Source organism: Mastomys coucha, unplaced genomic scaffold, assembly GCF_008632895.1.
Source record: "Mastomys coucha isolate ucsf_1 unplaced genomic scaffold, UCSF_Mcou_1 pScaffold3, whole genome shotgun sequence".
NCBI classification, from domain to species: Eukaryota; Metazoa; Chordata; class Mammalia; order Rodentia; family Muridae; genus Mastomys; species Mastomys coucha.
In genome coordinates, this window is record NW_022196909.1 from 49671171 (window position 1) to 49684928 (window position 13758).

Here is a 13758-nt window from a genome sequence, read left to right on the forward strand (position 1 = left end):
AATGGAGGATATAGACCCACTTACCTTCCACCCCCGGAGTAGCTGAGAACACTGTTGTTTACCGTCCGTGTAAGTCCTTTGTCATGAAATTCAGGTCTGGATGTGTGTGTGAACCTAGGCTAATAGCAGCAGCTTCGCAATAGCCCAGGAGTGGAAGCAACCTCGTGTCTCTGGAGAGATGATCATGTAAGGAGAGTGTGGAGACACGCACATGAACAGTGCTTAGTTCTGGAAGTACCAAAATAGGCAAACTCATGGGTAAGAATTAAGGACAGTTGTGGTGAGTGAAATAAGGCCAGCCACAAATAGACAAGTGCAGGATAATTCCAAGTGTGTGGGCTACTAAGGGAAGACAAGTGCACAGAGACAAACATCCATCAAACAGCCTACTCATGGCGAAGAAACCCAGCCATGGCTAGCATAGACCATACTCCCAGCTACTTGGGAGGCTGTGGAGAGAGACTGCCAGCTCCACTCTGGCCTGGAAAATATTGATGAGACCCATTCTGAAAAGAATTCCTATTATAGTGAGTCTCTTTCAAAGTGAATAGAGCCGAAGTTCATTATTGACTCAAAGATTTTAATCAAGTCTACCGGGGCAAGGTTCAGACTAAGTAGGAAACCATTTTGGCAGTGGAAAGGGGCCTATGGATGCCTCCTGTGTCCTGTTGATGTTTGACCAGCCTGTCTTCATGTATGACATCTGGTAGAGAGGAAACACTGCCGAAGCCAGGGATGATCCTGAAACAGACATGTGGGAGACTCGGGCTGCTGGAGGGTCTCAGGATCTGTGTGCTCTGAGACAAGAGTTCAGTGAAAGCATAACCCCGCTGGGGTAATGTTAGCTCAGTGGTACAGCCCTTGCCTAGCATCCCCTCGCTGGAGTAATGTTAGCTCAGTGGTACAGCCCTTGCCTAGCATCCCCAAAGTCCTAGCTTCTGCCCCCAGCATACAAAGAGACAAAACCCAGAACTAATCCAAAGAATAAAGACAGTGAAAAGTGAGCAGAGAGGGATTGTGACAATGTGTGATATTTTTCAGAGACACAAATTCAAAATGTATAAACTATTAGCACCAGGCACCTCTGAAGTTGAGACTTTGTAGCACCTTTCCCCAGTTGGTTCCCTGTTTCTTACAAAAGAAGAAAAAGCCTGGAATTGCAGGGTGTATCAGACAACTCAGACAGTTAAGAAGAACCGCCTGGTGTGGTGACTCACGCCTGTGACCTTGGCATTTGGAAGGCTAAGAGAGGAGAATAGCAGCACCTTTGAAGGTAGCCTGGGATACGTGTGGTGAGTTCCAGGCCAACCTCCTAGCCTACAGAGAGACTCTGTCTTAAAAACAAACAAACAAAAAAACTTTCCAAGAGGCTATGGAGGACGCTCAGTGGGTAAAGTGTTGGGTAAGCATGAGGACTTGAGTTCAATCCCCAGAACCCACACAACAGAACAACAAATGTAGCATGCTGGAATTCAGCTGTGATCTCAGTCCAGGCTTGATGGATCTCACTGGGCTCACTGGCAAGCCAGTATAACCTACCTGAGCCGGGTTTAAGGCCAGTTAGAAGCCCTGTTTCAACAAGGCAGTGTTCATGTGCACCCCCTCCAACACCGACCAAAACAAGAGCCACAAAGGCATTTACAAGCTCTCTGTGTAGGGCTTCTTTCTGTCCAGAAGAAGGTAGAGAGTCTGGGCTGTGTTCACCTTACACTTGTGGCTTTAAGACTGATGGATGGAGCCAGAGAGCCAGCTCAGCAGTTAAGAGCACTTTCTGGCAACTATGTGGTGGCTTACAACTGTGACTCCAGTCTCAGGGGATCTGACACTCTCTCCTGACCTCCTAGGGCACATATGTATATGAAGACAAAATGTTCAGACACAAAATAGCTTTTAAAGAAAAAAAAAATTTTTTTAAATAAGAAGGCTAGAAAGGGTTCAGCCATTAAGAGCACATCTGTTCTTATAGGAAGTCTGGATTTAGTTCCTGGTGCCCACCCATGTTGTGCAGTTCCCGAGTGTAACTCCAGCTCCAAGGGTGTCCCATAACTCTGACCTCCACAGGTACCTGCACTCATGTGCATACACCCATACAGACATACATGCATGTACACAATTAAATATTAAAAATGAATCTTGAGGAAAACTGACTTAAATAATAAATAATACTAAATAGCTTAAGTATTATTTAAAAAAAAAACAACACTAGCCTAAATATGATTTTAAGTTTCCTTTCTCCATAGGCCTCGGAAAACCATGGCTGCTAATAAAGGAATGGCTATAGGCATCGACCTGGGCACCACCTACTCATGCGTGGGGGTGTTCCAGCATGGCAAGGTGGAGATCATCGCCAACGACCAGGGCAACCGCACGACCCCCAGCTATGTGGCCTTCACCGACACTGAACGGCTCATCGGTGATGCAGCCAAGAACCAGGTGGCCATGAACCCCCAGAACACTGTTTTTGATGCCAAACGTCTAATTGGAAGGAAATTTAACGATCCTGTGGTGCAATCAGATATGAAGCTTTGGCCATTTCAAGTGATCAATGAAGCGGGCAAGCCCAAGGTAATGGTGTCCTATAAAGGAGAGAAGAAAGCCTTCTATCCAGAGGAGATCTCGTCCATGGTGCTGACAAAGATGAAGGAGACTGCAGAAGCTTTTTTGGGCCACAATGTCACCAACGCTGTCATCACGGTGCCAGCCTATTTCAATGACTCTCAGCGGCAGGCCACCAAGGATGCGGGTGTCATCGCAGGACTCAATGTGCTGAGAATAATCAATGAGCCCACAGCTGCAGCCATCGCCTACGGCTTGGATAAAGGAAGTCACGGAGAGCGGCACGTGCTCATCTTCGACCTGGGGGGCGGCACGTTCGACGTGTCCATCCTGACGATCGATGACGGCATCTTCGAGGTGAAGGCCACGGCGGGCGACACGCATCTGGGCGGGGAGGACTTCGACAACCGGCTGGTGAGCCACTTCGTGGAGGAGTTCAAGAGGAAGCACAAGAAGGACATCAGCCAGAACAAGCGTGCGGTGCGGCGGCTGCGCACGGCGTGCGAGAGGGCCAAGAGGACGCTGTCGTCCAGCACGCAGGCCAACCTGGAGATCGACTCTCTGTACGAGGGCGTCGACTTCTACACGTCCATCACGCGGGCGCGGTTCGAGGAGCTGTGTGCAGACCTATTTAGAGGCACACTTGAGCCCGTGGAGAAGTCTCTTCGGGATGCCAAGATGGATAAGGCTAAAATCCATGACATTGTTCTAGTAGGGGGCTCTACCCGCATTCCAAAGGTGCAAAAACTGCTCCAGGACTACTTTAATGGACGGGATCTCAACAAGAGTATCAATCCCGATGAGGCAGTGGCCTACGGAGCTGCAGTCCAGGCGGCTATTTTAATGGGTGACAAATCTGAAAAAGTACAGGATTTGCTTTTATTGGACGTAGCTCCCCTGTCTCTAGGATTGGAGACGGCGGGCGGCGTGATGACTGTTCTGATCAAGCGTAACTCCACCATCCCCACGAAGCAGACCCAGATCTTCACCACTTATTCGGACAACCAGCCTGGGGTGCTGATCCAGGTGTACGAGGGCGAGAGGGCCATGACACGCGATAACAACCTGCTGGGGCGCTTCGACCTGACTGGAATACCTCCTGCACCCAGGGGCGTGCCCCAGATAGAGGTGACCTTCGACATCGACGCCAACGGCATCCTGAACGTCACGGCCATGGACAAGAGCACCGGCAAGGCCAACAAGATCACCATCACCAACGACAAGGGCCGCCTGAGCAAGGAGGAGATCGAGCGCATGGTGCAGGAGGCCGAGCGCTACAAGGCCGAGGACGAGGGCCAGAGGGAGAAAATCGCTGCCAAAAACGCCTTAGAATCGTACGCCTTTAACATGAAGAGCGCTGTGGGTGATGAGGGTCTGAAGGACAAGATCAGCGAGTCTGACAAAAAGAAAATCCTGGATAAATGCAATGAGATCCTCTCCTGGCTGGAGGCCAACCAGCTGGCTGAAAAAGATGAGTTTGATCATAAAAGAAAAGAACTGGAAAATATGTGTAACCCGATCATCACCAAACTGTACCAGAGTGGATGCACTGGGCCCACCTGTGCGCCGGGGTATACTCCCGGTAGGGCTGCCACAGGCCCCACCATCGAGGAAGTAGATTAGCCTTTTCCGGAACTCCAGGGTGCTAGGGTGCCTCTAGGCGGATTTTATTCATCTTCAAACATCAATATGATTCTTGAACTGACTGCACTCAAGCCTGCCTCACCATCCTTTGGGATCCCGATGGAGAAGCCTGGTACTCCACCTTTTCACACCCCCACCCTCTCATCTATGATCCTGAACTGGACCTATAGGAAAACCAGGCCCCTCTCTGAGCCATTTGAAGAATTCGGATGTCTGTTATTTATTATCCACATCCCACCTTTCTCCCTCCTGTGTGGATGGTTATTTGTCTCTCAGTAAATCTGTTCCCAAAGGAAACAACTTCTGTCATCTTTTGATTTATTTCTTTGGTCAGGGCCTTATTGTAAGTGTCTAGCTGACTTGACACTTACTACATAGACCAATTTGGTCCCTAACTTGCAGCCATCCTCCTGTCTCTGCCACCTGAGTCCTGAGAGTACAGGCATGCACCATCATGGCAAGCTTTTGATTTTTGGAGTCAGAGTTTCTTGAAGCCCAGGTTAGCCTAAAACATTATCTATACAAGGGATCGGAGCCTCCCTTAACCAGCTTACCTCCTGGTGTCTTTAAGCAGTCAATGTCCCTTTAAAATGAAGAAAGGAGGATATGTATTTTCCGTTTGTGGGTCCCTTGTGAATGTTTAACTTGATAAGGGCATAGCACTTGAATTTGTGTAAGTTCAGCATTTCCAACAAAATCATTTTGCTTTTTGTTTTTTGTTTTGTTTTGTGGTTTTTGAGACAGGGTCTTATATAGCCTAGGTCGGCCCTGAACTACTTCTGTTTAAGCTGCCTCTGCCTGCAAGACTGGAATTACAGAACATTACACTTGCCAAGACAAACATCTAATTCTCAGGTACCCTGGGCCCGTAGGAAGCAGTTGCTAAGTGCACTGACTGCTTCTAACCAGGGACAGCCTGTTTTAGGTTCAAACGTTGAGGATTCTGCTGAACCTGGTCACAAATCCTGCTTGGTACCCTGATGGATCCAGCTCTGAACACAGTGACGTGCACCTGTAATTCCCGCACGGGGGGAAGGGAGGGCGGTCAAGCAGAAGCATCTAAGGGTCTTGCTGGCAAGTCAGTCTAGCTGAATGAACCTGTCAGCTCCAGGATCAATGGCAGATCCTATCTCAGAAAATGAAAGAGATGGCTAAGTGGTCACAAACCTGTGTTGCTCTTCCACAGGACCAGGGTTTGATTCCCAGCACCTATTTGGTTGCCAACAACTTTAACTCCAGAAGATCCAACATTCTCTTCTAGTGTCTGGGAGCACCGCACATGTGATACACAGGCAGACACGCAAGGAAAAACACTCAGACATAAACAATTTTAAAATATTAAATGAGGTGGAAGGAACAGCCCGTGTCCATCTCTGGCTTACTCAGTCATGCATGCTTCAGCCCTCAGCCCCACCCCCAGGAAACCCTGGCTACAATCTATTTTGTCATCCTGGCACACTAGAGAATTCCACCCTGCATTCAGCGGCCTAGACTCTCAGAATTTTCACCCGTGTCCCCTGACTGCCTTGCACCTGCAGTCAGCCTGGAGAAGACAAAATAGCCAGTGCTTCCCTATTTATCCACAGGAGATACAACCTAGCAACTTCCCATTTAATTACTATTAAAAACAATAGGGCCAGTGAGATGGCTCAGTGGTTAAGAGCACTGACTGCTCTTCCAGAGGTCCTGAGTTCAAATCCCAGCAAGCACACACAATGGCTGACAATGATCTGTAGTGGGATCTGCCGCCCTCTTCTGGCACGTCTGAAGAAAGCCACAGTGTACTTACATAAAACAAATCAATCTAAATAACAACAAAGCCTTTTCATCCGAGGCCTTCTCTTTCTTCTCTGGGAACTTGCCTACTGAGGCTTTTCTAGTTTTTTTGGTTTTTGGTTTTTGGTTTTTTTGGTTTTTCGAGACAGGGTTTCTCTGTATAGCCCTGGTTGTCTTGGAACTCACTCTGTAGACCAGGCTGGCCTCGAACTCAGAAATCCTCCTGCCTCTGCTCCCAAGTGCTGGGATTAAAGGCGTGAATCACCACCGCCCAGCTCTAGGTTGTTTTGTTTTGTTTTTATCAGTCAGCTCTTGTGAACTCCTTCACAACCAGATTGTTAGAAGCCTGGTAATGCTGTTCCCAGAACATCCAAAGTAGTATCTGGAGGTGCTGTAAATATTTCAGGGATGCAGGGATGGGTCAGCAGTTACGAGCATTTGTTGCTCTTCCAGAACACCCAGATTTGATTCCCAGCACCCACAAAGTGGCTCACCACTGTAATTCCAGGCCCAGGGCATTTGAAGCTCTCTTTTACCAGGCACTCATGTAGTGCAGACATAACATACAGGCAAAGATAGTCATACACAAAAAAAGGTAAAATGAAATAAAATGTTTTTGTCACTGAGTTCCAGTCAGTTTAGTCCTTTACTGACGAGTTCTATGAAAAATTATAAAAAGGAAAAAAAGAACACTAGAGCTGGGGATGTTGTTGTTCATTTGCTTTGCTTAGAGTGTGTCCGCTCTGGGTTCAAGCTGCAGAAACCTCTGCACCCCAAAAGGCAGAAATCGAGAGAAACTTACTGGGAACCTTTGATAAGAATCAGGATTTGTGTTCAGGTTTCTCGCGCTCACACACACACACCATAACCAGTGTGCAGGGGTGTGTATTTTATTCTCTCTGCCACTGGGTCTTGCTATAATAGCTTAAAGTCGGCCTCTAAACCAGAATCCTCCTGTCTCAACTCCAGGATTCCAGTAGGGCACCAACTCTGTCCAGCCCTTAGCAACATTTTAAAATCTTACTCATCAAAGAATACGCAAGTCATAATTTTCTCAGTCCTCTCAACTCAACAATTCTCAATAGAAAACGTAGACCAGGAGCCAACCACGCGGCACAGAGATGAGTCTGAAACAGTCATCAGGGAGAGAGGCGAACCGCATCCAACGCGCAGCTGCGTCGGCCCACGCATGCGCTCGGGAGGAAGCCGCGGCTCGGGAGGAAGTGGGGGGCCGGAAGTCCCGCCCTCTCCCGGTTTGGCGGTCCTCTCTGCTCTGCCCTCCTCCGCTCCCTGGTAGCCCGGGTTCGGACGCGGTTTTCGCGGTTCCCCTTGCGCCTGCGTGATCCTGTCTTGCCGCGCGCGCGGCCTCGCGCTCCGGCTCACGCCCTGCCTCCGGCTCGCAGTCCCCGGCGCCTTCCTTCGCGGTCCGGGCCGCCCCGCGTGGCGCCAGCACCATGGTGGGTACCGTGACGTCAAAAGGGAGCGCCGCGGCCCGAGGCGGGCGGTTCGAACTGTGGCTTCGGGCTGCTGCCGGGCCCCGGGGTTTGCCTTACAGCCTGACTGCCCACACCCCAGTGTGAGGAGGCCGCCTGGAACCAATGGTTTTTTGGGGGAAACTTTCAGCAAGTCCACGAGGAAGCCCACGGGCGCCAGTAGAGAACGGAAAGCTAGCTTTGCATTTCCGTGCTGCGGATCAGGATTTTGTGAGGGTGCGGCTGGGAAGCGGTCCCAGGCAGGGGGGTAGTCGATTCAGAGAGCGGGTTCTGGCGACGAGGGGTGCAGCGCAGCTACTGTCAACTCGGTGGCTCCATGAACTGCAGAGCCTCCTCCAACGGATTGTTGTTGTTTGTGAAGTTTTGCGAACTACTAGGTGGGGCTGCCAAGACTCGTATTTCAGAGTACTGTCACGGGCTCTTTCCTCCCTGTCCCTTTTCATGTGATAGTTCCTCCCTCTTTTCCAATAGCTCTTCTACTCCTTTTTCAAGTCCCTTGTGGGCAAGGATGTAGTCGTGGAACTCAAGAATGACCTGAGGTAGGTCCTTATTTCAGCGACTTGGTGGAAGGTGGGGGGTGCCGGTGTCCTGATCCTTTTTGTCGTTGTTGTCCACAGAGTTGTTTCAGAGCAGGTGGGCAAAAAACACAGAAGAAATATCTTGTGTCTTAAGTGTAAAGATTAGTTGAAGAGTGAACCTAGTATTGTGACATATGCGTGTAATCCCAACACTGACACAGAGATGTGAGTTCAAGGACAGCTTAGTCTGCATATGTCCGGGGCCATCCGGAGTTACACAGTGAGATACAGTTAAGTAACATGTATGCGTAGGCCTGGCTGCCCTAGAACACACTGATCCTCCTGCCTCTCCTGAGTGCTAGGATTTGCCCGGCTGTACCGTTTGCTCTTTAGGATTCAAGAGTTGGGTTAAGTGCTGTATCATTGGAAGTAGGTGTATGGGTTCTTGTTATTTCATCCGTTAGGGTCTACTTTGTTCCTAAATTGTGCTTTGGAAATTACAGTTTTATTGAAGCCTGGTTGTTTGTTTTTTCATGTGGTACTGGGCATGCTCAACAAGTGAACTTCATTTCCAGCCCTCATGTTTCTTTTTAAAATAACGTCATTTGTAGACTCTTGAAACCTTTGAGCACACATCAGTGGTTGAGAACCTTGATTCTAAGACAGAACACGGTGTTGACAAGCAGGATGGTTATGTCCGGCGTGGCCAAGTTAGAAGCTGGCCTAGACTGAGGTGCACAGTAGCTTAGACCTTTTGTAGTCTAAAAGTCAAATCACACAAGTGTTCTCCAGAGCAGTGGGGTTCATAGACTGTAGAGAGTGAAGAAGTAGAACTCTGGATGTGAGGTTGTTAATTAAAGTTGTTAAAACAGTGAGTGGGGCATGTAAGACGGTGTGGGAGCACTGGCCTTGCTAACCTGGCTCAGGGGCCTAGAGGGCTGCAGAACCGAGAAGGCCTACCTTGTATCTGCATCATTAAGGATAAGCCTAGCAAAAATAATAATAAAGAGTAATTTCAGCTACCGTTCTGTGTATGTAGGTCTCTGGCTCCAAAGCAGTATAAGTAAGTGTTTACAAACAACAGTTAGTGGAGCTGCAGAGATAGCTTGCTGCTCTTCCAGAGACATAGAGTTCAGTTCCCAGCAACTACTTTAGGTGATTCACAATAGCTTGCTGGGCTGCATACAACTACCTACATACATAAATACATAACAACTACCTAGAACACTGGCTGCAGGGGTCTGGTGCCCTCTTCTGGTCTCTGTGGGTAACTATGTACTCATACACACAAATAATAAAAATCAATATTTAAAAAATAAGTTGATAATCCCAGCACTTGGGAGGCAGAGGCAGGTGGATTTCTGAGTTCGAGGCCACCCTGGTCTACAGGGTGAGTTCCAGGGCTATACAGAGAAACCCTGTCTCTGTATAGTTGATGCTTCCAGGAGTTGTGCAGATGCAGACCTGGGCTGACATTGTGGTTTATTGGTTGCAAGTTTTGGTGCCTTACACGACCTTCTCAAGTCCTGAATAATACTACTCTGAAAGATGACTAGCTGAGTGGTGTTGATGGCAGTACATCCCTTAAACCTTCAATCCCAGCACCCAGAAGGTAGAGGCAGAGGCAGGTGTGAGTTTGAAGACAGCCTTATCTACAGAGCTAGTTCTAAGACCCCACAGAGAAACCCATTCCGGGTCCCAGCTGTAGTTCCAGAACTTCAGAAGTGGAGGTAGGAGAATTGCCGTAAGTTTGAGGCCAGCCTGGGCTGATTGAGAACCTGTCTTAAAAAGGAACTGCACATATTAACTGGAATGCAGGCCTGACCTGCAGTAGTTGAGGATTAGCTTCTGATGTGTTGGTGTGAGCAAAGACTCAGTGGGATGCTTTACCATCAGAACTCACAGGTGCTGCCAGCTGGCTTCAAATTCCTCCCCCATGTGTTGTTGTAGTTCTGATTTTCCTTCTGTGCAGATTTCAGCATGAACTAATGCTGCTTCCCCCTTTGCCCTTGACAGCATCTGTGGAACCCTCCACTCTGTGGACCAGGTGAGCTACAGTAAAGGGTCAGTTTGTTCTTGGGGAGGGAAAGGAGTCAGTGACGGGTAGATTATTGTATCTTGTCTCTAGGGTTAATGACGATATTCCTCATTCTTACTTAGTACCTCAATATCAAGCTAACGGACATCAGTGTCACAGATCCTGAGAAATACCCTCACATGGTGAGTTGGGGCTGGCGAGGAGGAAATCTTTAAAGCGAAAGGCCCCTGGGCGGCTGGAGAACACACTTTTAATGGAGGTGCTTTCACATTTGTCTCCAGTTGTCAGTCAAGAACTGCTTCATCAGGGGCTCAGTCGTCCGCTATGTGCAGCTGCCAGCAGATGAGGTGGACACGCAGCTGCTCCAGGATGCGGCAAGGAAGGAAGCCCTTCAGCAGAAACAGTGATGGCACCTTCCCCTCCCCTCACTTCATTAGTGACCCATAACTTGATGTCCAAGTGAGGACAAGGCAGCCCCCCCACCCCGTACTTAAAGTGTGTTTTGTTTTTGTTAATGATTGTTTTTTTCTTTTTAACTGAATGGATGAGAGTTAATTCCTCTGTTGAGAAGGGAGGGTAAGAGAGCCGGGAACTGCAGAACATTCCTGGACTGGCTCCCAGTCTGTACCTTTTTCTTGCCTTCCCTGGAGATGGGAGCTGCATCCTAGGCCCTTCCATGGCGACATGTAATACATTTGAGGGATGGAAAGATCTGTCCCGCATCGGGAATAAAACTTAAGATGCAAACTGAATTCCTGTTTTGTAGTCCTTGTTTTGCGTAGGGAGTTGGGAAAGGATGTTGAACTCTAGTATTCTACATTCCTCCTCCTCCCATCTCCAACCAAGAATCCAACCTAATTTACCAGCATTATGTACTTCTGCCCTAAAGCTTGTAATCTGGTAAGTTAAGGTGCCATTGCCAACTCTGAATGGCTCCTGAGTATCCTGTATAGACTTTTTGCAGCCTATTTTAATAAACAGCCTCTCTAGCCCACCACCCACCAGAGGTAGTGGAAGAGAAAACTTCGTAGGATACGGGGGAAGTGGATCTGATTAGCAATAGGCGAGCTCAGTCTTCATCAGCAGTTCAGTCCTGAAGCAGCCACCAGGTAGGAAACTGCAGCTGCAGGTAGTCCTGTGGGCAGGCCGACCCCACACATAAACTGCAGCTGCAGGTAGTCCTGTGGGCAGGCCGACCCCACACATAAACCAGCAGCTGCAGGTAGTCCTGTGGGCAGGCCGACCCCACACGTAAACGAGCAGCTGCAGTCCTGTCCTCTCAGCCAGCACAAACTAACACAAGGCTTGCCAACTGCCCTTGGGCCACTGAAGCAGCAAGCTGCCACAGGAACTTCACGAGTGAGTTTCTCTCAATGGCAACATTACCACAAGTGGAGCTCAACACGGTGAGCTATATAAGGTGAACCAATACATGGATGTCATTAGCGAAGAATAGCAAAGTGGAGCAAACCAAACTAATTCTCATTGCTCCCCCTGTTTGGGGGGTCATATTTATACTCCTTTATCTTGAGATCTTTTGTGTGTCTGCTATAGTAAAACACCCTTTCACCTTTGTCTGCTTTAGCAAGACATCCGTTCACCTGTGTCCCCCAGGAAAATATCATTTGACATAATCGTCTTTCCAAAGAAACTACAAGTTTCTACTTAAGCCACCTTAGAAGCAAACTCCCAATTGGAGGTTCTTCAATGTCCACCATCTTCTTAGAGGTAGTATTGGGGTGCTATCAGGAGCTCTGGTATGAAAAGCCTTATGTTATTAGAACATCTTAAATACCATAATCTAGATCTCTGAAGGGTTTCAAGACTATGTGTAGTATATCTGAGTAGGCAAACATTACTTGTTTTTTTTGTTTGTTTGTTTGATTTTTGTTTTGTTTTGTTTTTGTTTTTTTTGAGACAAGGTTTCTCTGTGTAGCCCTGGCTGTCCTGGAACTCATTCTGTAGACCAGGCTGGCCTCGAACTCAGAAATCTCCTGCCTCTGCCTCCCAAGTGCTGGGACTAAAGGCATGCGCCAACACTACCCAGCAAACATTGCTTGTTTCTAGCTATTTACTATCTACTTAACTTTGAAAACACCTACAAAACACCAAATAATTCTTATTTCTGTAATTAGCTAAACTAGTATCTACATGACCACAATTTGATTGATTACTAACTTGCCTTTCTTAAATTATTCTAAACAGTTTGTAATATAGTAGCATTTAAGGATTTTAGAACTTTACATTAGATTTTTAAATCTAATGTAGTTGCAGAGGTGCAATACTCTAAACGAGTTGAAACATATATGTAATATAAAACAAAAATATAATCTTGAATGTGTATCAGTATACAAAAATATAAACCCATGGGAAAATATTGGGCTTATTGATGCTCTTTAATTTAAAAGTAGATTCGGGCCGGCCGGTTGTGACGCATACCTTTAATCCCAGCTCTTGGGAGGCAGAGGCAGGTGGATTTCTGAGTTCAAGGCCAACCTGGTCTACAGAATGAGTTCCAGGACAGCCAGGGCTATACAGAAAAACCCTGTCTCGTAAAAACAAAAAACAAAACAAAAAAAAAGTCGATTCGGGTTGCAGAGGTGGCTCAGTGGTTAAGAGCACTGACTGCTCTTCTGAAGGTCCTTAGTTTAATTCCCAGCAACCTCATGGTGGATCACAACCATCCAAAATGAGATCTGACACCCTCTTTTGGTGTGTCTGAAGACAGCTACAGTGTACTTACATATAATAATAAATAAATTACTTTTTTAAAAAAGTAGATTCAATGATCTACCCTTTTATCCTATTTGCCTTGGACCGGGATTTCTTGTGGGGTCCCTTATTCCACGGGACGATGGGTTCTGGCCAGGTGGGCATGGGATTCGGCTTTTACAAACAGACTAGACACCAGTGTGTAAGGTCTGAGTGTCTTTCTTTAAAAAATGGCATGAGGCTTTTACAATCATTACAAAAGAGAAATGAAAAATCTGGCAGCTCAACAGTTGAGGTACATCTGAGGCTATCTGAAACATACTGGGTCTAAAGCAGCAGCTATCTCCTCTGAACTGGTGCTGCATCCCCCGGGCCTGCGAGAGATACATGAATCTGAGTCCTAGCCCATCTAAGTTCTAGTGCAAGTCCTACATGTGAGTCCAAGTCCTTCTTCCCCCAGTCCTAGTGCTAGACTGAAGTCACGTAGGCAAGCGACCCCCACACACCAAGGTCAGCAGGGTCTGGTAGCTAGGTGTGAAGCAGGAGGAAGAGGGGTGGAGCCCTCCCTGTTGAGGTATTCTTATGCTAATTCTCTGGTTCTTGCTGGAGGCAGGTAGAGGGGAATCCCGACCTAACATTATAAGTTAATGTCCTAGTGTGAGGGAAACCTTTCAATTACTCTCTAGTACTTAAAACATTAAACTAGGATAGTTGGAAACATAGTGTGGGCCAGGAGACAATGCCCAATCTTACCCATTTACAAATCATTACTTGGGGTAGCTTTATGCCTAATTATGAGGCCGTGTTGATGATTGGAAAGACTGATCTGGAACACGTCTGAGTTAGGGGATACCAGCGACTGTCTGAAATCCAGGAGGCACAGATCTCCTTTTGAAGTCTTATTGCCTCTTATCCTTTATCAGGATTTTATCCCCGATATGGATGTGACTGGAGTAGACAAGTGTGCATAGCACTATTATCCCTATATTCCCCCATTTTTTCCTCTCCTCTCCTCCCCTCC

At 47.6% G+C, this 13758-nt stretch overlaps 2 protein-coding genes across 3 annotated transcripts in view; both read left to right on the forward strand.

Annotated features, from left to right (window-relative positions):
• Positions 1-4497, forward strand: part of Hspa1l (heat shock protein family A (Hsp70) member 1 like) — a 5732-nt gene extending 1235 nt beyond the window's left edge. The window contains exon 2 of the mRNA XM_031347606.1: positions 2241-4497. Within this exon, the coding sequence (XP_031203466.1) occupies positions 2254-4179 (1926 nt within the window). The 5' untranslated portion in view covers positions 2241-2253 and the 3' untranslated portion in view covers positions 4180-4497. The remainder of the gene's footprint in view (positions 1-2240) is intronic.
• Positions 4498-7202: 2705 nt separating this feature from the next.
• Lsm2 (LSM2 homolog, U6 small nuclear RNA and mRNA degradation associated) lies at positions 7203-10777 on the forward strand. Of its 2 annotated transcripts, none has more exons than XM_031347609.1 (5): positions 7203-7433; positions 7941-8008; positions 10004-10034; positions 10148-10207; positions 10307-10777. In XM_031347609.1, exons 1-5 carry the CDS (start codon positions 7431-7433, stop codon positions 10430-10432), a joined length of 288 nt encoding a protein of 95 aa, XP_031203469.1. In that variant the 5' UTR covers positions 7203-7430; the 3' UTR covers positions 10433-10777. The 2 variants fall into 2 exon arrangements, with proteins under 2 accessions (XP_031203469.1, XP_031203468.1); XM_031347608.1 differs by lacking the exon at positions 7203-7433 and adding an exon at positions 7445-7685.
• The last annotated feature ends 2981 nt before the right edge of the window (positions 10778-13758 follow it).